A 23,124-nucleotide genomic window follows, 5' to 3' on the forward strand; every position below is an offset into this window, starting at 1 on the left:
GATGTACAGGTATGTTCAGAGATAAGAATACTGATAATTGCTGGGACACTTCTTTCCAAAATATCTTAACCGGTGGGCAATCCCAATACATGTGCATGAATGTACCCTCATCCCCATTTGTACATAAGGAACATAGGGAGTCTTGTTTAAGTCCCATTCTGTTCAATCTTATAGGAGTCAGGTATGTCCTATGAATATAATTAAGATTAATTTGTTGATGGTCCGGGTTACGTGACGCAATTCGAACGTTTGCCCAGACTTCTTGCCAATCAAAATCTATTTCCAAGTCTGGTATATCCCTCCTCCAGACTGAGGTGTATACTGATGTTATGTTTTAGCACATACATTTGTTTTTGGGGGGATATTTGTTTAAATGTATAATCTGTGGTTAGAAGCTCCCATGTTAATTTTCTTGTCCTCAGCAAGAGTCACATTATTGACCAGCCCAAAAAAGCTTGAAAAACCTCTCCACTTGTGAAAACATACATATCAAATCAAGGATAAGGGTTATAAATGTATAAAACAATGCATGCCATGAAACTCAAATAATATTTTCCATAGAAATCTGCCTATCAAAGTTGTGTCCTCAGTTTATGTCAACTCAGTCAGACTTTTTCACAAACCTAATTAAATCAGGCAATAGCATGGCCAGCTCTATCCCCGAGGACCCCTTTTCCTTTCCCTGCCTGTGGTGAATGCAACACTACCACACATGGTCTGGTAAATTTGATACTTTTTGATATTTTAGACAAACAATGTCAATATTCCTATTAGGGGTGTAACGGTACATGTATTCGTCCCGCGAATTTACGGTACGGCCGTCACGGTGTGGTACGCGCACCCATGCGACGAATAAGCCCCACAGCGCACACACAGGCACTCGCGAGGTCCGTGTGAGAACAGCGCGCGTGGCCGGGCACACCGAGCTCAGACTTCAGAGCGGCGAAAGTGCACAGAGGAGAAAGCCAGGCACATTTACATTGGAACAGCTGCAGGGTCATCATTACAGTTTTCTTTCGTTTTCTTGTGCGCCCAATAACGTTAACCAAATGAAACCAATGAAAATAAACACACGCGTCGCCGACACACACGCGCCAACAAACACATCAACATTCTCCCCCGCCGGACAGCCACAGGCACAGCTCATCAAATAAAAAGAAGAACCTACTTTTCCGGACAGATCATCTGAGCTCCACTGTGTTTAAATTAGAGATGTTCCGATACCATTTTTTCTTTCCGATTCCGATACCTAAGCTTTGGGTATCGGCCGATACCGATACTGACCCGATACCAGTGCATACATAAAAAAAAAAAATTATAAAACTTTAAAAAAAAATTTTTATACAGCTACTGTTTTATATATACTGTTTTTTTTAGTAATAACTATAAAGTAATGGTATTTATTCAACAACAGGTGATTGTATAGATTAGTATTAGTATCAGTAATAGAAAACTATCTCAATGAGTTCACCCACAGAAAGGTTGTTGGCACATTAGTTCCACACGGACATTATTCGTTGCTGCACTTGCTTCCACAAGGCTCCGTTTAAGTAGCAGAGGCTCTGTTGGGATTTTTGCACAATAAATATTCAACATTCTCTTTTGAGACTCCGCCTCAGACTCTTATCATTTGGCACTAAAAGCTAAACATTGTCACCGATATGGCTGTCCGCAACATGTCATTAATTGTGTATGCGAGGTGGTCGATCAGTGACGACGTTAAGGTGAGCTAGGTTAGCTAGCATGAGCTACCGGTAGATGGAAAGACTAACGTTACTGGTGAAAATGTGATTTAACTTGAAATACTCCTTTGCCAACTTGCTGTACTTTGCTTGCAGGTCTGCAGCCATTATTGCTGGATTATGAATAGCCCCAACTTTAGCCAAGGTAACGTTAAAGCTAAAACTTTAACGTTAGTTAACGCTATCTTTCGGTTAGCTGTTCAATGCTAATAACACCACCAAGCAAACCCATCAGAGCTCCCCGTCAACAGCGCTCTGTCGGGACGATGGCATTTTAAGAAAGTATCTGCTGTTAAAATGACAAATGGCATTGACACTTTAATTCACGTCGGTTAAAAACACGTTTGTTTTATAATGCTCACTCAGCAGACCGCAGTGTTGTTGATAAATTACGTCATATGGTATCGGAGCGCAGAATTAGAGGGTACTCGCCGATACTGATACCAGCATTTTAGGCAGTATCGGCGGCATTTCCGATACTGGTATCGGTATCGGAACAACTCTAGTTTAAATCCAAATAATCCTCTGCCATTGTTGTAATATGTCATCTGTTCTCTAGTATTCAGTCTCGTGAAGTTAAATTCTCTCTGGAAGTGAAACTGAAACTTAGCAAGGATAAGTTTAAAGGGGCAGTAAGCAAGTGGATGCCTGAACACAGAATGACACCAGTATCACTAATTACCACGGCAAGCCTATAGAAAATTATTCTATTTAATAATAATAATTATAATAATTATCATAAATATAATATATATATTAATTTTTTTTTTATTACAAACAAATTATATTAATAATAATATCGTACCGAACCGTGACCCCAATACCAAGGTACGTACCGAACCGTGGCTTCTGTGTACCGTTACACCCCTAATTCCTATGGTCACAGCGGGAACATGTCAACACCATCTCTCCGTTATTATACTTTTAAAAAACAATAGTGGATTGAATTCAAGTGTTTCAGTGAGATTATTAAGACAGCTAGCAACTGCCAAAAAACTGCAGTGCACAATACAGGCTTGGAGGGACAATGTGTGCCCTTTTGTCAACTCCGTCAGACATCAACTCCATCAGATTATGTGTCTGACGGAGTTGACGTGTAAGCTGACGGAGTTGACAAATCCATCAATAACCTCATATATATATGCTATTATTATAAAAATGTTGAACATGGTAAAGGATTTAAATTTTATTTCAGAGTTTTATCTGCACATAATAGCATGCATTACAATACACCTCTGACTTTTAGAGCATGGTCAGGCTGTGGTCTGCTTATTGAATAATTGTCTTACTTTCCCAGCACATGCCCTATACTCTATACATACCGGTACATGTGTTAATACATAAATATAATTATACAACGGCATGCAAATTTCTCGATTCTGATTGGCCATTCACACGTCTTTATTGGCAACAATCCACGGTCCTGGGCTCAGGACCCGCCCACAACCAAATCACATAACCCTCCCCGGCTCACTCCGGGAGAAAACAAGATCGCGGACAACAAATGGTTATGTTGAAAGCACCATAACGACTAAATATGAAGCGATTCTGTCAAGGGGAATGTGTTAGTCCTTTAAACAATGTTGGATGATGTAATTGATGGGTCTTGACTCAATCTAGAACAAAAGAAAAATCGCGGATTGATTGATAGATTAATTGATTGATTTAAATTTCTTCCTTCCTACTTTCTACTGACTGCAGCGTTCTCTCTCCGACGCTGGCGTACCCACAAACACACACACACACATACACACACACACACACACACACACACACACACACACACACGCACTGTGACACACACACACACACACACGCACACACACACACACACACACACACACTCCTGTCTGCAACAGCGGGGGAGTCAGACTGAGAGAGAAGCAGCGCTGTTTTAAGTGAGCATGGTCTATTGAATTGATTGATTGGTTGATTGCTAATTTTATTACTGTACCCCTGGTTTCCAACTGGTTAAGTTTAGGCTAAAAGAAATAAATAAAAAAATAGGGCGAAGAAAACGTTTTTTTCCTATAGGGCAAAGAAAACGTTTTAATAAATTTTCAATCAATCATTCCAATAATACACAGTTGGATGTGTTAGTTGGTTGGATGCACTTCAAGCTGCTTCCACATGAGGCAACTTCTCTCAATCATTCCAATAATACACAGTTGGATGTGTTAGTTTGGTTGGATGCACTTCAAGCTGCTTCCACATGGAGTTGTGGGAACTACTTTTTCTGGCGGATGGTTTTTTCAATAAATCTTCGATTAATGTGTGTTTATTGTATAGAAATAAGGTTGGATGAATCTGGCAGTTGTATAAAAGCTTTACACCACGTGCAGTCGTGATTTGTGACCAATAAACCATGCCTAGGGGGGTCTAACGACCCTCGGCTGCGCCTCGGGCCTAACAACCACCCCTAGGCATGGTTTATTGGTCACAAACCACTCCTGCGTGTGATGTAATGCTTAAATATATCACTTGTCTACGTGGTTGATTGATTGATGTAAAATCACAATGGTGCAGTGTGTAGTTTTCACTACCAAACATCTACACTCTTGCCTCTTATAGAGCAGGGAAGGAGTTCCATGTTGCCCTTCATATCCCAGTAGGGATACAAGACACACATATGCTTACCACTTGTATCTATTGCTATGTCCGCCCATTACAATCACGCGAGCTGTCTAACGCCTGTCCCGTTTCCCCGTCTCCCTGTGAGTTGCTGTCCCGGAGTGATGACCGGAGTGTCGGACGTCCCGTGATGAAGACCGGGAGGATGCGACCCTCTCTGCGTGCCCTCCTGTCTCCGGCTGTCTCGTAGTGATGACCGGCGTGCTGAACGTCCCGCGATTATGACGGGGAGGTTGCGACCCTCTCTGCGCCGCCCCCTGTCCCTTTGTCTCTGGCTGTCTTGGAGTTATGACCAGAGTGTTGAACGTCCCGTGATTAAGACGGGGTGGACGAGACCCTCTTTGCCTCAAATAGATCCGCTATCAGCTCCATCTTTAATCTCGCAAAATGTTCAGTTGCTATCGCTATCAGCTATCTTAAATTTTTCTAAATGTTCAGTTGCTATTGCATGCACTCATCTGTGTTTCACTACTCACATGAGTGCATGCTTACTAGGGGTGGGAATCAACAGTTTCATCACGATACTATACGATATCGATTCTTTGGACAACGATACGATATTTGCCGATATCACAAAGTCTGCCACGATACGATACGATACGATTCGATTCAGGTGCCTGCGATCGATATGAGGCGATATTATGTGCCCATTTAACACAATCAGTCACATTTAGATCAACAAAAAAAAGGCTACGGAAATATCAATTGATGTTTTTATTTTTGAGCTCTTCCAGACATTTAAATGAAAAACAATTTATTGTTTTTTTAATACAAATAGACCTCCTGTTCACTTTTTATATATTGAGCTTTAAACTTAAGTAAAATGTTTTGGAACTCACAACACGTAAGCTAAAACCCCTTTTTCTCCCAAACTTCCTACAATTGTTTTATGTCTAACTAACGTGGCAAACGTTCTGAGAGCTAACGTCGGGACCTGGCTGGTGCTGGCTAATTAACGTGGCTAACATTCTGAGAGCTAACGTCGGGACCTGGCTGGTGCTGGCTAACTAACGTGGCTAACGTTCTGAGAGCTAACGTCGGGACCTGGCTGGTGCTGGCTACTAACATGGCTAACGTTCTGAGAGCTAACGTCGGGACCTGGCTGGTGCTGGCTACTAACGTGGCTAACGTTCTGAGAGCTAACGTCGGGACCTGGCTGGTGCTGGCTAACTAACGTGGCTAACGTTCTGAAAGCTAACGTCGGGACCTGGCTGGTGCTGGCTACTAACGTGGCTAACGTTCTGAGAGCTAACGTCGGGACCTGGCTGGTGCTGGCTAACTAACGTGGCTAACGTTCCGTGATTTGTTTACTTGGTAACACGGGTTGCTATGGAATTTAGGTTCGAGTTTGAAGAAAGTGCACTTTTAGGTTGAAAGAACGGCCCTAATGTCAACGTGTTTCAATATAAGCGTTATGTATGGTGATAACGAGTATATTGTTAGCTCCGCCCGTTCTGCTACGGAGTTTCACAATACTGGGCGCCGGCGGATATGACTCAAAGGATTTTCAAAATAAGAGTATCGCAATATGAATCGATCTTTTTACGTTGCATCGATCCTATTTGATTATTGATAATGGATCGATATATCGATCTGGATCGATGTATCATCCCACCCCTAATGCTTACCAACTGTCTGTCTGCAACATTACTATCACCGACATCTAAGAAGGGAGATCCCCCCTTGAATTGGCCTTTCTCTCCTCCACATTGCCTGTGGTGCATTTTTTCCTATTGCTAGGTTTTAGTGAGTTTTTCCTTACCTTCGCGTGGGGTATGTCTGAGAGTGTTTGCATTGCATTAATTTATTTTGCATTTATTTTTAATTTGTTGGACCTTATGGTGTTCTTGTTTTGTTTCTTGACTTATTGTGATGTTTCTTCTTGACTTGTTTAAATAAGATGTGTCCGACCCATGGGGACATTAATCGTGTGTTGTCGGGCCTTACAAATTAATTTGATTTGATTTGATTTATTCTTCTTATACTGTTTACTTATGTTACGAAGGATCAGATTAAACCGAATATATATATTTATTACTTGATAAATATTGCATAGTATTTGTATATCGTCTGATATCCCTTGTGTATTCTTTGTACATATACACGGAATATCCCTTTTACCTAGTACAGACCATAATATTTCGTTCTCCTATTGGATAGCGATCCACTAGGCGCCACTGCCATACCCCCAAGGTCTAGTTCAAAGTCACCGCCAAGGCTTGCCTGAACATGCCCGGCTCTGCGCAAGAATACGAGACAGGAATAAGGCTGGTACTAGATTATTCACTGTATGTATAAATACGTCGCAGGTGGATACAGCAGCACTTAGCCTAAAGTCAAGTTAACCTAGAAACGTGTTACCCTCAAACGTAAAGCCTTCATCACGAGTCAACGACCAAGTGAAGTGAGCACTTATAACCGCGTGCGAATAGGACAGTAAAGTGTCAGAGCTTAGTGTAATAACGTCAAGTTCGACCTAGTTAAGGTGAAGTACTGCGCACCGGAGAATCTACACCGGTGAATGCAGAGCCCTTTCCGACTGGATTATTGCTTTGGTCCTGTGGCTGTTGGAGCGGAGAATCGTCTACACCCACTGCTGTGTGGGATCAACCCGTGAGGAGCATCACTCGAGCCCGTCTCTAGGAGAGGCTGGCTGGCTTTCACCTATGCTGCACGCATACTTGGATTACAGCTGCTGCTTTCGTCTGCCGATCAAGGGAGTAATGTACCGTCTCCCGTAGCTGGAGCTTATTGATTCCCCGTTGATCCAGAGTTTGCATTCGAACATTCCTCCCCCTGCTGGCTTACAACCGGTGGGAACCCTACTAGTATCTCCCGCTGCCCTACTAGTGTACCATAGATATAATTCCTATGATACAGGTGGTATTCATTATCTCCTGCGTAATATTCTAATGGACTTACGCTCTTGACCTATTCATGCACATTCTTCGCCTTACAAGCGCGACTCTAAGTAAAGTAATGTAATATAATATTATTGCTGCTAATAAATATTCTTCTAAACGAGTACTTGTGTGAAACCGTGTTATTGTGGACGTGTTCATCTCATATACCTGTGTACTGTATGGCCAGTAGTAATGTACATAAGACAGTAGTGGTTTAATGATACCATACTTATTTAATACAGTCAGGGAATTGTACCCCTCAGTTACAACTTAGATCATCAGAGCAAAGGTGCACAGTGGTAAACTGTGGATATTTCATCTTAATATATTTATAATAATTCTTAATATAGAACTGGTCCATGTGTGTCTACTGTAGATTGCTGCATCATCCTTTATCTGACTCTTTCCATCCATAGTGTAATACAAACAACAAAAAATTTGCTGTTTTTTTGCAAACAACAAAAAATTTACTTTTTATTTGATAGATTTTCCACAAATAAGGGAAGGACTCAAATAGAGCTGCATAGTTCAGGGTTTTATTTCAAAGTAGGTCTACAGATGCCAGTGTTTTTTCTCCTTTTCTGTGTTTTATTTCAAAGTAGGTCTACACATGGTAGTCTTTTTTCAAAGTAGACTACGTTTTATTTTATAAATGTTCCACAAATAAGGGAAGGACTCAAATATACCTGAATAGTTCAGGGTTTTATTTCAAAGTCGGTCTACAAACACCAGTGTTTTGTCTCCTCTTCTGTGTTTTATTTAAAAATAGTATTTTTTCTCCTCTTCATAAGAGTTTGAGGTTTTCCTTTGTTATAACAGGTAAAAACAGCAATAAAAAGTCAAACATTTTCCATTTGTTGCTTTATAATTCCATTAATGCAACAAACTGTGTGCTATACGTATAAAGTATAATAAATCGCAAATTACTTTGGGTATGCAATTGTCAGGCGTTTTATGCTAAATGTGGGGTATGCTTGGGGATATATAAAACGTTATACACTGTGTTATCTTCATTTTAAGGGTAGGTTGTGCGGCTCCCTGAGCATTTTATTTTGTGGGAGGGGGGAAAAGTGGCTCTTTTGATAGTAAAGGTTGCTGACCCCTGGTATGGAGTGATCAACAGGATAATATTTTGCTAGTCAGTTGTCTCAATCTTATCAGTTGTCACAAGTGTAGAGTTCAAGAAAAATCAGGATCAGATAAAAATCAGATCAGGATATTCTAGATAACAATGCCAGACAGTGCAGGGAGTCTCTCAGACAGGAAAAGCCACCAAGTAAAACGCGAAAAAGGCATTCAAGAGAAATAAAAACTATGAAAGAGAAGATTACAAATGTAACAAAGCAACGAAACAACCTGATAAAAACAATAATGTGCAGAAAAAAGGCTACAAATACATCACCACTGAACTCTCCAGGCACGGAAACAAGAAGATGCTATCAGAAAGCAAAGTAAGGAATCCGAAAATCCAAAAGGCCTTCTTCAACAAATGAAAGAGTTTGGGTTAACCTACAAGTTAATGAGAGAAAAGGAGCAGCCTCAGAAAAAGCCAACATTCATACAGGGTATAACACACTGTTCAGGATTTCTTCCTGAACTCTGCACGTGTGACGACGGATAAGACTGACACAATCACCAGGAACAAGATCAAGCGGCAGAGAATGATCCTGCCAGACTCTATGCTCAACCTCCACACTGAAATCCAGATTAAGAACCCCACTGTAAAGCTGAGCAATTCTTCATTCTGTGCTCTGAGGCCCTTCTACTGTATGTCACAGCACCAAAAGCATCTGATCGGAAGACATGTCTGTCAAATACATGAAAATGCATGCTTAATGCTCAAGGTCCTTAAAATGTCTGGTGTTGTGAAGTCAAACAAACTGGATGACAGTTTAATTAGTTTGTTGCTCTCCAGCAAGTGAGGCCTGCCTTCTTCATGCCTGCTCACAATGTCTAAACAAAGGTACAGTTACAACCCAAGAGCAAGACAAAATCGATGTTCAATGGAGGCAGTGGGAGAGAGTTCAAGAAGACACACGCAATGGAATGGACATCAACACTAAGCTCGCCGAACACCGAGGCAGCCTTTCAGAGCTCATCAAACTCTATGAGCAAAAACTCAGAAAGGAAACCACAACACATGTGTGTTCAGTGCGAAACCAAGAATACAGCAACACAATTGAGTCCTGTGATGAAAGTACAGCAATCGTCCATGTTGACTTTTCAGAATCCTGGAAATTCAAATATAAAGCTGAAGTTCAGGCCTGCCATTTCGAAATCTGCCACAGATAACACTCCATACCTATCAGAGTCAAAGAGACAGGATGCTGCGGCAATCTGGACACAAATAGATCCAGTCCTAAAAGATATCAAGACAAAATATCCACAGGTTACCACCATGCACTTTTGGTCTGATGGTCCAAGTAAACAAGAACAAACAAGAACAAGAAGACGTTTTTTCTTCTGTCTGGTATCCCACCTACACTGGGGTTTGAAAGGACAACGTGGAACTTCTCCCCCACTTCTCATGGTAAGGGCGCACCAGACGGCATTGGCGGAACAGTAAAAAGAACAGCTGACAACCTGGTCCTGAGAGGAAATTATGTGACGGATGGACACATTCTTCAAAAAGGTCTCAAACTGTCTGAATGGTGTTCAGCTGTATCACATTGTGGAAGAAGACATGCAAAGATACGACACACTTCTCATGAATCCTCTCAAACCGCTTCCCTCAACAAGACAAATACACCAGATCATCGCACATAAGGACAGGATCCACCACAGACAACTACAGTATCCTGCTTTTGCAGCGAGATGTTGGATTGCCAGTGCTTCTGCCCAGCTACCTCCTATTACCATGGCAACCCAGGAGAACAGCAGAGTGATACACGGAGGGCAAGGAAGAAGAGACCTCTGGCCATGTTGTGGGAGGAGATGGAAAATGAGATGGAAGAGGGTATGGAGATGGAAGATGTAATGGAGGAGTTGGACGAAGAACCTTTGAAAGGTCCTGAGGGTATGGTGACAGTAACGACTGTTAGCAGCCTTAGTAATGGAGACTAGTTAGCAGTAGTATATGATGACCACTGGTGGCTAGCCAAGACCATCGATGTGGATAATGAGCAACAAGATGTGAAAGTGGAATTTCTGCATCCCCATGGTCCAACAGAAAAGGTTCAGCCCAAACGTGGCAAGAAGGATGTCTGTTTCTGCCCAGTTCAAGACATCATAGTGAAACTAATCAGAAATGCAGAAGGAAAGGAAGAGGAGAAGTGGGTGAGAAAGTGAAGATCAGGAAGTGGTGTAGAAGAGGTAGATGAAAACAGGGACGAGAAGAAGGGGTCCTGGTCTCCATTACTGTTTTTGTTGTTGGAAACGGTGCATTTTGTAATAGTTGGAAACGGTGTATGTAAAGTTTGTTGTTTATTACAATTGAGTTAACAAAATGTTCAGTATAAGACAAGGAGTTATTAGTTCTTATTATTGTCACTTCCATCTGTTTAAAAAATGTGTCAGAGATGCAAATCCAATTTTGTCAACTCTGTCAGTTTCTCGTCAACACCGTCAGATCTTTGTCAACACCGGGGAAAATACAAATTCCTTCTTCAGTTTATGTTGTTTAAGTAATAAAGGAGCGTTAGATCTTCATCCTCTTGTGTCTTATTTACTTAATGATATTTTTTTTTATCATATCAACATTAAAAACAAAGTTTGAAAATGCAAATATTTCTAACTCTGGGTTTTCAGAATAGTGTGAAATTACACCAGAGGTTTATATATTATATTTTATTGCATACCAAAGTAACTAAACACTATTACAACATACTTCAGAACTTTAGATTCTTGTTGGACTGGAATAATTAGAATTATACACTTTTTTGTGTGTCTGACGGAGTTAACACAAATCAAGTTTCAAAGGGAAACATGTGAATTCTCTACATGTTTGTACATGTATGTACATGTCTACATATAACTCTAATCAATATAGTGTGTATTCTCAAAATATAATATTTAAAAAGTGTTTTGTCCCGACTCAAGAATCAGTGATATATATATACACACATACATACATACAGGTGCATCTCAATGAATTAGAATAGAGGAAACGTTTATTTATTTCAATAATTCTATTGAAAAAGTGAAAATCATTTATTATATAGATTCATTACACAGTGAGATATTTCAAGCTTTATATTTCACATTTTTGATTAATTAAATGAACACTATGATCGCCGATGACGAGTTAAGACGTCATTCCTAGCCATGCTCATTCTGCCGAAGACGCCGTAACTCGTCTTTGATGTCAATATTTCAAAAATCTGTGATCGAAATCATATTTCCCCTCCGGAGCCCTGAGACACACTGCAAAGCTCCACTCAACTCTCTAGCGGTTCAAGAGCGCCATCTGGTGGCCGATCGGCAGATCGCCAACCGGAAATGACCCTTTGAACCGGAAGTGCTCATCCATATGTGGTCCGGGCACTCGCTATCGTTAGAGAGACTCCGTCTTGACACAGTGAACATCGATCGGTGCAAATAACTCGAAAAAACAACATGATTTGGACGTATATACTATTATACAACCTGAAAATGGATCGGGCATTTCTCCATCCCATAATAGAAAAAATTCTGTTCCACGCTCATCTGCCAGCGGCGCGAGGAAGCCACGGTAAGATTCAGCGTTATATTCTAACGTGTTCCATATAAACTGCTATGATGAACATATGACCCACTCTGGATGAATCATCTAACGCTGCCCACGGAATTATAAACGATCCCCCGCCCATCCGGTCATCATCAGATGATACGTAGAAACTTCTAGAAGCACATCCAGTTGACATTTTTTATCTCGCACAGATTCCTACCAAACTGTATTTGATCATCAATATAATGCATTTAGGGCTATAAATCACGTTCTGAAGAAAGCTGCAGAAAACGATAAAAACATACTTATACTTTAGACCATATTTTAGTATGAATATGTGAATGAAAAAGTTTAACGTTGCTACACCCTGAACAATACATATAGGACATTGAATGGGCCATAATAATGGCAATTTAGCAATAGAATTAAAAAAGTTATAGCCCTGCAAAGAAGGGGAACTTCTCCATAGACAAATAGAGATGGCGAGGGATGGTAAATTATGAAGTTAACCCATGGCGATCAAAGTGTTAATCAACGTTAGCATGTCCAAAATGTATGTTGTTGTTTACATGTTGCATGCATGTATCCCCTTCCTATGTCCCATTTCTCCTCATGGAATGCACCCGATTGGATAAATGACATGCTGGTGCGCCAGTGTGACATCTAGTGGCTGAATGTTACATAGCACCTGTACGGAAGCGTATTGCTGCCACACCAGAAAACAAAAAAAATCTGTATCACGTTATAACATAAAGGTTTCACGTTATAACATAAATGTTTCACGTTATAACTAGTGCTGTCAATCGATTAAAATATTTAACTCGATTAATCGCATGATTGTCCATAGTTAACTCACGATTAATCGCAAATTAATCGCATTTTTATTATATATATTTTTTTACTACCTTAAACGTATCTTTTTCAAGTTCCAAGTTTTAACATGCGAGTCAACAAATGCTTGCTTTATGCAGCCATTTAACACAAACGGATGACCCTCATGCATTGCAAATTTGCATCAAATTCAAAACAGAGTGATGCACAAAATAACTTAAAAGAAAATAATAATTTAACGTGAAACGTTTTATGTTAAAACAAGAAGTTATCACGTTATAACGTGAAACCTTTATGTTATAACAAGAAGTTATCACGTTATAACGTGAAACGTGTTATGTTAAAACAAGAAGTTATCACGTTATAACGTGAAACCTTTATGTTATAACGTGATACGGATATTTTGGTGTGGCAGCAATACGCTTCCGTACACCTGACTACCACAGGCGCGATGGATCCACTCTACATCGCCCTCAAGTTTTCCTATGCTTTTTTTTTAATACTTTTTTTTTGTTCTTATCTAAAAAAAATTATGTTCTTATGTACCTTAAATACAATGTATGTGTATATATATGTGTTTCATTACATGTACATTCATTCCAATTATTCGCCTGTTCTATTCTCCATCCATCTATCAATCCTCCAAGTTAGGCTAGGTTTTTAGTGAGTCGTTCCTCATCTTCATTGGGGAAAGTCTGGGAGTGTTGCATATTTGGATTTTATGGTGTTTTTTTTTGTTTTTTTTTATCCACTTTTTCTCCCATTTTCCATATTTTCTCCCATCCCAATTTCGTATCATCCAATTCAACCCTCCGCTGTCACGAACGCTGTTTCTTGCCTCCCACAAGCCGGCTGCAATGTGGACTAAGTCATACATAGCACAAGTCCCCTCCGGTACTTGAGGTAACAGCAGTCGCATCTTTTCACCTGCGCAGCTCGATCTCTCAGTGGCGAGGAGTAACGCGTGGGAGGCTCACGCTGCCCCCGACACTTCCTGATTCTACTGCGCAGGCGCACCAACCGACCTGTAGGAGTCGCTGTCCACAACGCCCGATCCCCACCCATCAGTTTCCCACCCCCTAATACGGCCAATGTGTATTAGTACGGACGACCAGCTAAACTGAAAGCAAATGTGGAGCGCTGGGCTCGAACAGCCGAGCCCAGCGTCTCCAGATTTCGTGGCGAGCGCCTTGCCCAATACGCCACGTAGCCGCCCTTATGGTGGTTTTTGATCTATTGTGATGTTTCTTCTTGACTGATAAGAATACTTGTACATCTCATGGGGGCTATTCCATGTGATCTCGGGCTATACAAGTATTTGAGTTGATACATTTATCTTATGTGATTTCCCATACCAAAGCAGACAAATATTGCCCCCCCCCCCCCCTCCCATATCTAGGTGAGAACCTAGGATGACCCCTGCCCTCTCACCCCTATGGTGAGCCCTGCCCCTCTCACCCATAGATATCTATATAGAACACTAGATAGCTTAAGGCGGAGTCACCAGCGTCACTGAACCGCCGCCATCTTGCTCGAGTCAGCCTTGAGTGAGGGTGAGTGAGCTGCACAGACAAAAATACTCATAACTCGCTGAAATATTGACGGATTTACAATCGGGTTGGTTTATTACAAGCATTATTAACGTGGCTATGATTCAAGCGGTTTGTAAAAAAAGAAAAAAGAAAAGAATGTCTTTAAGTAAAAAAGTAGACATGAATGTTATCAGTAGCTGAGCTGCCTCGAGCAAGATGGCCGCCCTACGACGACGTCGCTCTACATTGGCCGGCAGCGCGGGTAAGCTATCTAGTGTTCTATATAGATATCTATGCTCTCACCCATGCGGTGACCCCTGCCCTCTCACCCCTGCAGTGACCCCTGCCCTCTCACCCCTGAGGCTGTTGCAGATTTCTTCCTCTCCTGTGCCCCCAGTGGCGAGGCGGGGGTGTCTCCTTTAGAGCCGTTGGCTCCCGGCTTGCGGGCGGTGTCCCAGTCCTCCTTCTTGTCGCTCTCCACACTGTTGGCCTGCGCCCGCTTGGTGTACGACACTGCCGGCGGGATAGAGGGCGCCACTGAGAACGGGAGAATGACAGAACGACACGGTGAGAAACACCAGAGACGTCTCAAAGAGGAGACCGAGCGACCCCCCTGTATATTTTGTAGCAGCAGCTGCAGTCTAACCTGACAGGGGGAGGACAGTAGGCTCTGTCCTCAAGTTTGCTTTTATTTGTCACATATAAAGTACATGTAGATTACAGTGAAATGCTTGGTTCTGTATGAGCCAGAGAATGTGCTTCATACAGTAAGAAAAAAGTAAGTAACGGAGGAATAAAGTCCCAACACTATACAATATACAAACTAAAGTACAACCTAAGTACAATGAAAGTACAATGAAGTAGAAATGCAGACAATGAGGTACAAAAATGCAGACAATGAGGTACACAAATAATGTATGTAGTGCAAATCTCTTTAGTGTTACATTTTTTAAAGTGTCTAAAGTGAGTGTTAAGGTGAGTGTTTGTTTAAAGTGAGTGTGTGCATGTGGATGTGTGTGCAATGAGTGCAGGTGGATGGGTTAGTGTTACATAGTCATTGAGCATCCCGATACCCTGGGGATAGAAGCTCCTTCTGAGTCTCTCTTTACCGGCCATGAGACTCCGGTAGTGCTTGCCTGCCTGTAGCAGTGCACTCACTTCCTGGGACTGGTCACGTGGGCTACACAAGGTTCCTGGAACTTACATTCACACTGCAGGCAAAAGTGACTCATATGCGACTCAGATCTGTTGTTTCACGACTGTGTGAACACCGCAAATCACATAGAATCGGATCTTTTCAGTTGAGATTTGGGCCACTTTCATATGACGTCCACATCTCACAACAATGTTTTACATTATAATTCTACTTGGTGGTTTGTTTGGTGTGCGTTTTAATTATTTCCCATACCTCTGATGTTTGTATAGTCTGTGCCAATAGTCTTAACTAGATTGTTCTTTTTAGTTTATTTATTTGTAGTTTATTTATTTAAAAAAAATGTGTCCCCTTTCCCCGCTACCCTTCGAGAGGCCCTTTTGTCCTCTCGCCAGGTTGTCATTGTAAATAAGAACTTGTTCTTAATTGACCTGCCTGGTTAAATAAAAAATTATGCAAAGGAGTATCAGTTTGATGCGTGAGCTAGAAATCTGGTGTGTAACCATTACAAAAGGAGATTACCACGGTACACTGGGAAATAAGACCTAAATACCTATGAGAATGTCATTATTAGTTATATTCTGATAACTAAATACTGATGGATCAGTATTTAAAGGGGAACTATTTGACTATTTCTTTCACTATTTGGGCACTTTTACACAATTCCTGTGAGTCTATGGAACACCTCTGTAATATATATATTTTTTTTTATTCATTGTTTTGTATTTCTAATCAAGTCCTCAAAAACAGCATTTTTCTACCTCAAGATCTTAAGCCGTTTTGAGCCTGGGCTCCAACCACAATGGTAATGGTTCTGGTTCGCCTGAACATTAACATGCAGCGGTGTCTCTCTGACATCACAAATCGTGCACATTTTCAGATGACTCAGTTCAGTGAGGGTGAATATTGTGAGAGGAGAATTGGAAGAATGCGCCAATATGAGAATTTTGAGACATAGATCATATTAATATAAGTTCACATAGCTAGGAAACAATGCTAAACACTCAAAAAGGCCATTTATAAGATAGTTCCCCTTTAAAGGGATAGTGTTTGAAAACAGACCACGATTAGACGATCATATTGAACAACAATAAACCTGTTTGTTTTCCTTCGGTCATGACATGCTTTATCAGGGGCCCGGGGGTGTCTTGGATGGGGATGTGGTGGGGATTGATGTGTGGGGTGTTTGGGGGACTGACTGTTCCGGGGGGGTTCACATGCTTTCGAGCAACACTGTACTTATTGTACTTATTTTACAAGTAGTGTTGCTCACATGCTTTCGAGCATCATTGTACTTATTTTATCCCTATTCTTATGTCTGCACTTTCTACATTGCACTACTTTTATTGTCTTTTATACCTATTCTTATGTCTGCACTTTATGTATTGCTTTTATTCGGTCAACTGTATGCAAATGTTATGCCTATGTTCATTTTATGCTATTTGCTGTGAAGTAGGGCTGCAACGATTAGTCGACATAATCGACGACGTCGATTATAAAAAATCGTCGACGAGAAATTGTTGCGTCGATTAGTCATTAAAAAAAATTTATTTAATTTTTTTTTTTTTTTTTTTTTGTGCACTACCTATCTTTGTGAGAGTGGCTTCTCAGGGTTCCAGACAACATCATAACATGATGATCCCATAGCAAATTTTGGACATTGAAAACATTGTTCCCCTGCAGGAGATGATGATCAGACTAGACACACAATACATTACACACACACTCCTCTCACTCACACACAGCGATCAGAGTAAGACACACACATACACACTCCTCTCACTCACACACAGCGATCAGAGTAAGACACACACACATACACACTCCTCTCACTCACACACAGCGATCAGAGTAAGACACACAGACATTCACACTCCTCTCTCTCACACACAGCGATCAGAGTAAGACACACACACATTCACACTCCTCTCACTCACACACAGCGATCAGAGTAAGACACACACACATACACAAATTACACAGTACACACCTCTCACTCACACAGCGATCAGAGTAAGACACACACACATTCACACTCCTCTCACTCACACACAGCGATCAGAGTAAGACACACACACATACACAAATTACACAGTACACACCTCTCACTCACACAGTGATCAGAGTAAGACACACACACAAATTACACAGTACACACACTCCTCTCACAGCGATCAGAGTAAGACACACACACATACACACACACGGACTCCTCTCACACACAGCAAACAAAAGTTATTTAAAGTACACTTCCACTTTAATTTGTATTATTTAATTTATTTATCTTGTTATGAGTGATTGCTGTATTGTTCTTCAAATACATTTTCATTTAAAGTGGCTTAAAGATCCAAATTCAAATATTTCATGAGTCATTATTTTAATTTGCTATGGGATCATCATGTTATGATGTTGTTGTTTGGTCCTGACAAGAGTCTCAAAGTCTGGGGTGATGGTAGACAAGCAACTCTGAGGTCATGCTCAATGTCCAATCTGTTCCTCTGCTCTGTCTTCAGCTGGACCAGAGCTGAGAAGCCACTTTCACAAAGATAGGTAATTAAAAAAAAAAAAAAAAAAAAAATTGTTGTTGTTGTTTACATTGGTTTTCGATTAGTCGACTAATCGAAAAAATTATCGGCAGATTAGTCGACTACCAAATTAGTCATTAGTTGCAGCCCTACTGTGAAGCACTTTGAGCTGCAATCCATGTATGAAAGGTGCTATATAAATAAAGTTATTATTAAATGTAAGAATACTCCACATTTTCACATCATGAAGCACAATGTGATCAATGACAAAGGGTTGAGAAGAAACATGTTGATGTGAACAGAACCTGGACTGAGTTGAGTTTATAGGACTAGATAGTACAATCCCTTAGATCAGGGGTGGCCAACCAGTCAGAGACTAAGAGCCACAAAAATGACTGTGGTACCACAAAGAGCCACACCATATACCAGCGTTTCTCAAACCTTTTTTTTCAGTCACGGCACCCTCTGGCCTCTGAAGTTGCTAATGTCTTTTTTATTTGTGCCTCACAGGGTAAAAGTACCCTGTGAGACCCACGGTTGCAAAATTACAAAATAACTTTTAGCCATTTAAAAAAAATTATGTTTATTTAAAAAAGATTAAGCACATGTATAGTCAAATTGGTCCTGTTGTTCAGCCTCACAATGCTATTTGATAGTAAATGTGTTTATATGTCCCACCCTCTGGCCTCTGAAGTTGCTAATGTCTTTTTAATTTGGGCCTCACAGGGTTAACCTCTTAAGCCCGAGATATACAGTAAAAGTGTATATTTTCAGCATTACTTTTGTTTACCAATTAAAATATTGAAATTTAAGATTATAGAAATCTCAGGGCATTGAGTCGGAAACCGGCGCATATTGACAGGAGGAAGTGGCACAGCCAAAAGTGAGTGTAGTCTTTTGAAGGAAGAGACTCTGGGCTTTCGAAAAAAACTACCCTACCCAGCTCACACCAGCCCCTGTCAATCATCTGACTTCTGGATTTCCTTTTTTTTTTTTTGGGATTATCTCCCACAAACCTGAACGTTATTGCCATAAAACAGAACGCAGTTAGTTTCTCTACCTTTCTGTGAACGTCTTGCGAAAAACGGTGTTGCAATACGATGAAAAATGGTGTTGAAATTTACATTATAAAAAAGATGGCAGAATTCAATACTGTATCTACAAAACCTTCTGTTTAATCATCTTCCCTTTATTCATTTGCTTAGATTTTTCAGGTCTAGTCAATTTTAGCATGGTGTTATTCACAGTCAAAGATAATTTTTTTTTAAATAGAATTGATATTCTCCTTTGGTTCATTACAATTTACTCAAGCCTAGTAACAGACACACTATTTCTGACACTGATCCATATATGTCCCTAGATTCAGATAACAAGAACATGCAAATGGACAATTTTTTAAATGTTTATTCTATGTCCTGGTGGAATGAGTGACATAAAAAAATAAAAAAAAAATTACAAAAGAAAAATTATAATTTTTAATTTTTAATGGATGGAAGAGCCGCACATTGACGGGCAAAAAGCCGCATGCGGCTCGCGAGCCACGGTTTGGCCACCCCTGCCTTAGATAATCAGCACTTGGTAGTGAATGGGGGAGTGGTAAAAGCTTCACTGGGGTCTTCAGGTGGGCACCCTCCTTCATTGGTGTTTCATTGACAGGCCCACGACACCTCCGAAGGGCTCAACGGCAACACCTGGCGTCCCAGGTGTGCCCCCCCTCTGCTTTTACCCCTTGGTCATTTTGCAGCCCAGTTGGGGTCCTTTCTCTTAATCCATAGCCATCTGCTGCTTCGTTCGACAGCTTGTCGGAACGCCTGTCCTCGCACTCCCAACCCCTTGAGAAGCTTGGTTGTGGACATGGCAACAAATCCTTCTTGATGTATGAACTGATTGTCCTCTCCAGCTTCTCGACTTTGGTCATGGGGATCTCATAGACAGTTAGAGGCCACATCAGGCGGGGGAGCAATCCAAACTGCAGGCACCACAGTTTCAACTTTCCAGGGAGCAAGGTCTTGTCTATGCTGACAAGGCCTTTGATGGTTTCTTCCCTCAGCTGATCACTCTGGTCTGAGTCTTTGAGGCTCATGTTGTACCATCGCCCTAGGCTCTTGACATGTCATCCATGTAGGCGCGAATAGGAGGTAGACGCTGTCCAGATAGCAGACGTTCTCCTCCCACAACCCACTTGGAGGCTCGAATGACCACTTCCATTGCCATGGTGAAGGCTAGTGGGGTACATCCAGCCATTATTCCCACTTCCAAAGATTGCCATGATGTTGTGTATTCTGTTGTTTTGATACAGATTTGCAGATCTTGGAAGTAATTTCTCACCAGGTTTGTGATGGTATTTGAAATGTGGAAGAAGTTGGGCGGCTGAGTGGCGCAGTGGGCAAGGCGCTCGCCACTAACGCAGGAGATGCTGGTATCGAGCCCAGCTCTCGGTGTTGCTACCGTCTTGGCCGGCCGTCATACTAACACAATTGGCAGTGTTAGAGGGTGGGAAAGCCGTTGGGTGGGGATTGGACGTTGTGGACAGCGACTCCCAAAGGTCGGTTGGGTGACGCCGGTGCCCACTTAAAACAGCGCAGCACTCAGCTGCTTCTCTCTCAGTCTGACTCTCCCCCGCCGTTGCAGACAGGAGTGTGTGTGTGTGTGTGTGTATGTGTATGTGTGTGTGTGTGGGGGGGGTGGGAGTGGGTGGGTACGCCAGCGTCGGACAGTGTGAGAGTGAGCGCTGCAGTCAGGGGGAAGGAAGAAGAAATTTAAAATAAAATTGCAAATAATCAATCAATCAATCTGCGATTTTTCTTTTGTTCTACAATGACTCATGACCCATCAATTACATCATCCAACATTGTTTAAAGGACTAAGACATTCGCCGTGACAGAATCGCTTTATATTTAGTCGTTATGACGCTATCAACATATCCATTTGTTAAAGATTATTGTCCGCCATCTTGTTTTCTCCGAAGAATCCGCATGGCGGAGACGCGGAGTGATGTGATTCGGTTGTGGGCGGGTCCTGGGAGCAGGAGCGTGGATTGTTCCCTATACATACGTGTAAATGGACTGTTTCAGCCAATCAGAATTGTTGTGAAGGGCCAGATTAACACTGAGAATCTACGTTTTATTGTTTTATATAACTTGTATATTATTTATATATATAAGCTATATCCCTTTAAGCCTCCGTTTGAATCATAACATTATTCGCTTTCCTCATTGGATAACGCCCTTGACATTGGCGGCGCCAAGAATCGCGCCCCTCAGACAAGTTCAAAGACGAGTCTGGACAAGTTGAGACATGCCTGGGGCCAGCGCATTGATTCCGGACAAGAGCTTCGGTCGCGCCCTAGAAAGCCCTCTAAGTATATATATTGTGGAAGGCGCAAACAGTAGCAGTTCGTCATTACAGTTAACGCAGTAACGTTAACCCAGTTCGTCTAGTAGCAGAGTCAAGTTCGACCTAACCTAACGTGAAGTAAAGAGTTAGTCATTTAGTGTGAATCGTATTACAGCAGTTCGTTCGGTGTGCAGCATTAACAAGCAGTTTGTTCGTTTAGTAACTAGCGTGAACCTTAACAAGTGTGTGTGGACTTAACGTAATTAGTATCCGAACACGAGGTGAACCTAGCAGCAGAACTATTGGACATGTGAGCATTGGAACCTACCGCGGGCCCGCGGCGTATCGTTATGGATAACTAGTAGCTCCTTAGATACTACTTTGATATTGTAGAACCATTATTGGTGGATTATAGTGACTTGTGGAAACGTAGTACCGTGGAGAAGAGCATCGTTAATACCATTGTCGTTTGGATTTAACTACCCTGAAGATCTACATCGGGCTAGCTTCGGGGACGAAGCTGGCTGGCTATCATCATTGCTATCGGGCATTGGATTACAGCTATTACCCTGCTACCGAGCACTTGGATTATAAGGACCGGATCCGTATGAGAACCCCTTTCTTCAAGTGACCAGCCTGAGTATCCGTCTATTCTTCATTCCTCTGGAGCTTACAACTCTGTGGGAGGAAATCACCAGTCTCCAGCTATACCCTCGTTTGCCCCACTATATTGCCATCTCACGCCATGCAGCGTCCGGTCTAGTATACTTAGCCTAGGAATTATTCATTCCCACTGACTTTGATACTCTGACATTCTAATATCATTCGCCATAAAAGAGCGACCCAGTAATTATCAGTTGTATCTCTGCATAATAATAAAATACTGTAAATGATATCTCTTTGTCACCGTGCCGTCTATTTGAGTGTCTGCCATAATAACTGTACTGTCTGGCAAGTAATAATAATAATATGTAGTAGTGGTTTAATCTATCACAATCTTTAATACAGTCAGGGTTTTGTAACCCCTCAGTTACAAGAATCGAGAAATTTGCATGCCGTTGTATAATTTGCACTATATTTCCTGGCCTGAATGATTTCCCCAGTCCGGCCCTGGTTAAAAGCCTTCAATGCTTATTAGTGTGTGTGCGTTTGAACGTTTGCATGTTTCAAACATACATTTCCATTTATATAAAAATTAAATTAAATAAAATAAAATAATAATTTTTTAGATTTCTTTTTACCTCCTATAATAGTGGGTGTCGCGGCTCTCCGACACTGTTATTTCGGGGGTCGTGGCCTGAAAACTTTGGGAACCCCTGCTCTATGGCATAGGTGTCAAACTCATGGCCCGCAGGCCAAACTCATGGCCCGCAGGCCAAATGTGGCCCGCCACATCATTTGATGTGGCCCCCAAGAGCTCTGGTTTATTCAAAAAAAAAAAAAAAAAAAAAAATGTTTTTTTAAACATTAATCTTGGGTTAAAAATAGCGGCGTTAAAATAATTGTGGGTTAATCCGTTAATAAAGCTTTAACTTTGACAGCCTTAGTTATTACACATTCTTACACATACATGTATGTTGAACATCTGAGGTATTGATGAAGTAACAAAGGAAAAAAGCCAAATGCACTTGCTCCTCAGACATTCTTTGACAATTTTACAGCCCAAAATACGAAAAAGATCCAGGCGGAATAGGTAACAAAGGGTTGAAGAAATATTGTCTGAACTGTCGGATGCAAACTGGCTGTGTGACATAACCGAGCATCTTGCTCAATTGAATAAGAAGCTGTAGGGACGCAAACAAGTCCCACCCAAAACTTGACCAATA

At 41.4% G+C, this 23,124-nt stretch overlaps 1 protein-coding gene across 2 annotated transcripts in view; it reads right to left on the reverse strand.

Moving 5' to 3' along the window:
* Nucleotides 1-23,124, reverse strand: part of mark1 (MAP/microtubule affinity-regulating kinase 1) — a 279,824-nt gene that overhangs the window by 35,614 nt on the left and 221,086 nt on the right. For both annotated transcript variants that reach the window (XM_084319310.1, XM_084319309.1), the window contains exon 13: nucleotides 14,640-14,821. In XM_084319310.1, the coding sequence (XP_084175436.1) occupies nucleotides 14,640-14,821 (182 nt within the window). The remainder of the gene's footprint in view (nucleotides 1-14,639; nucleotides 14,822-23,124) is intronic.

Source organism: Notolepis coatsorum (genome assembly GCF_963971535.1).
Source record: "Notolepis coatsorum genome assembly, chromosome: 7".
NCBI classification, from domain to species: domain Eukaryota; kingdom Metazoa; phylum Chordata; class Actinopteri; order Aulopiformes; family Paralepididae; genus Notolepis; species Notolepis coatsorum.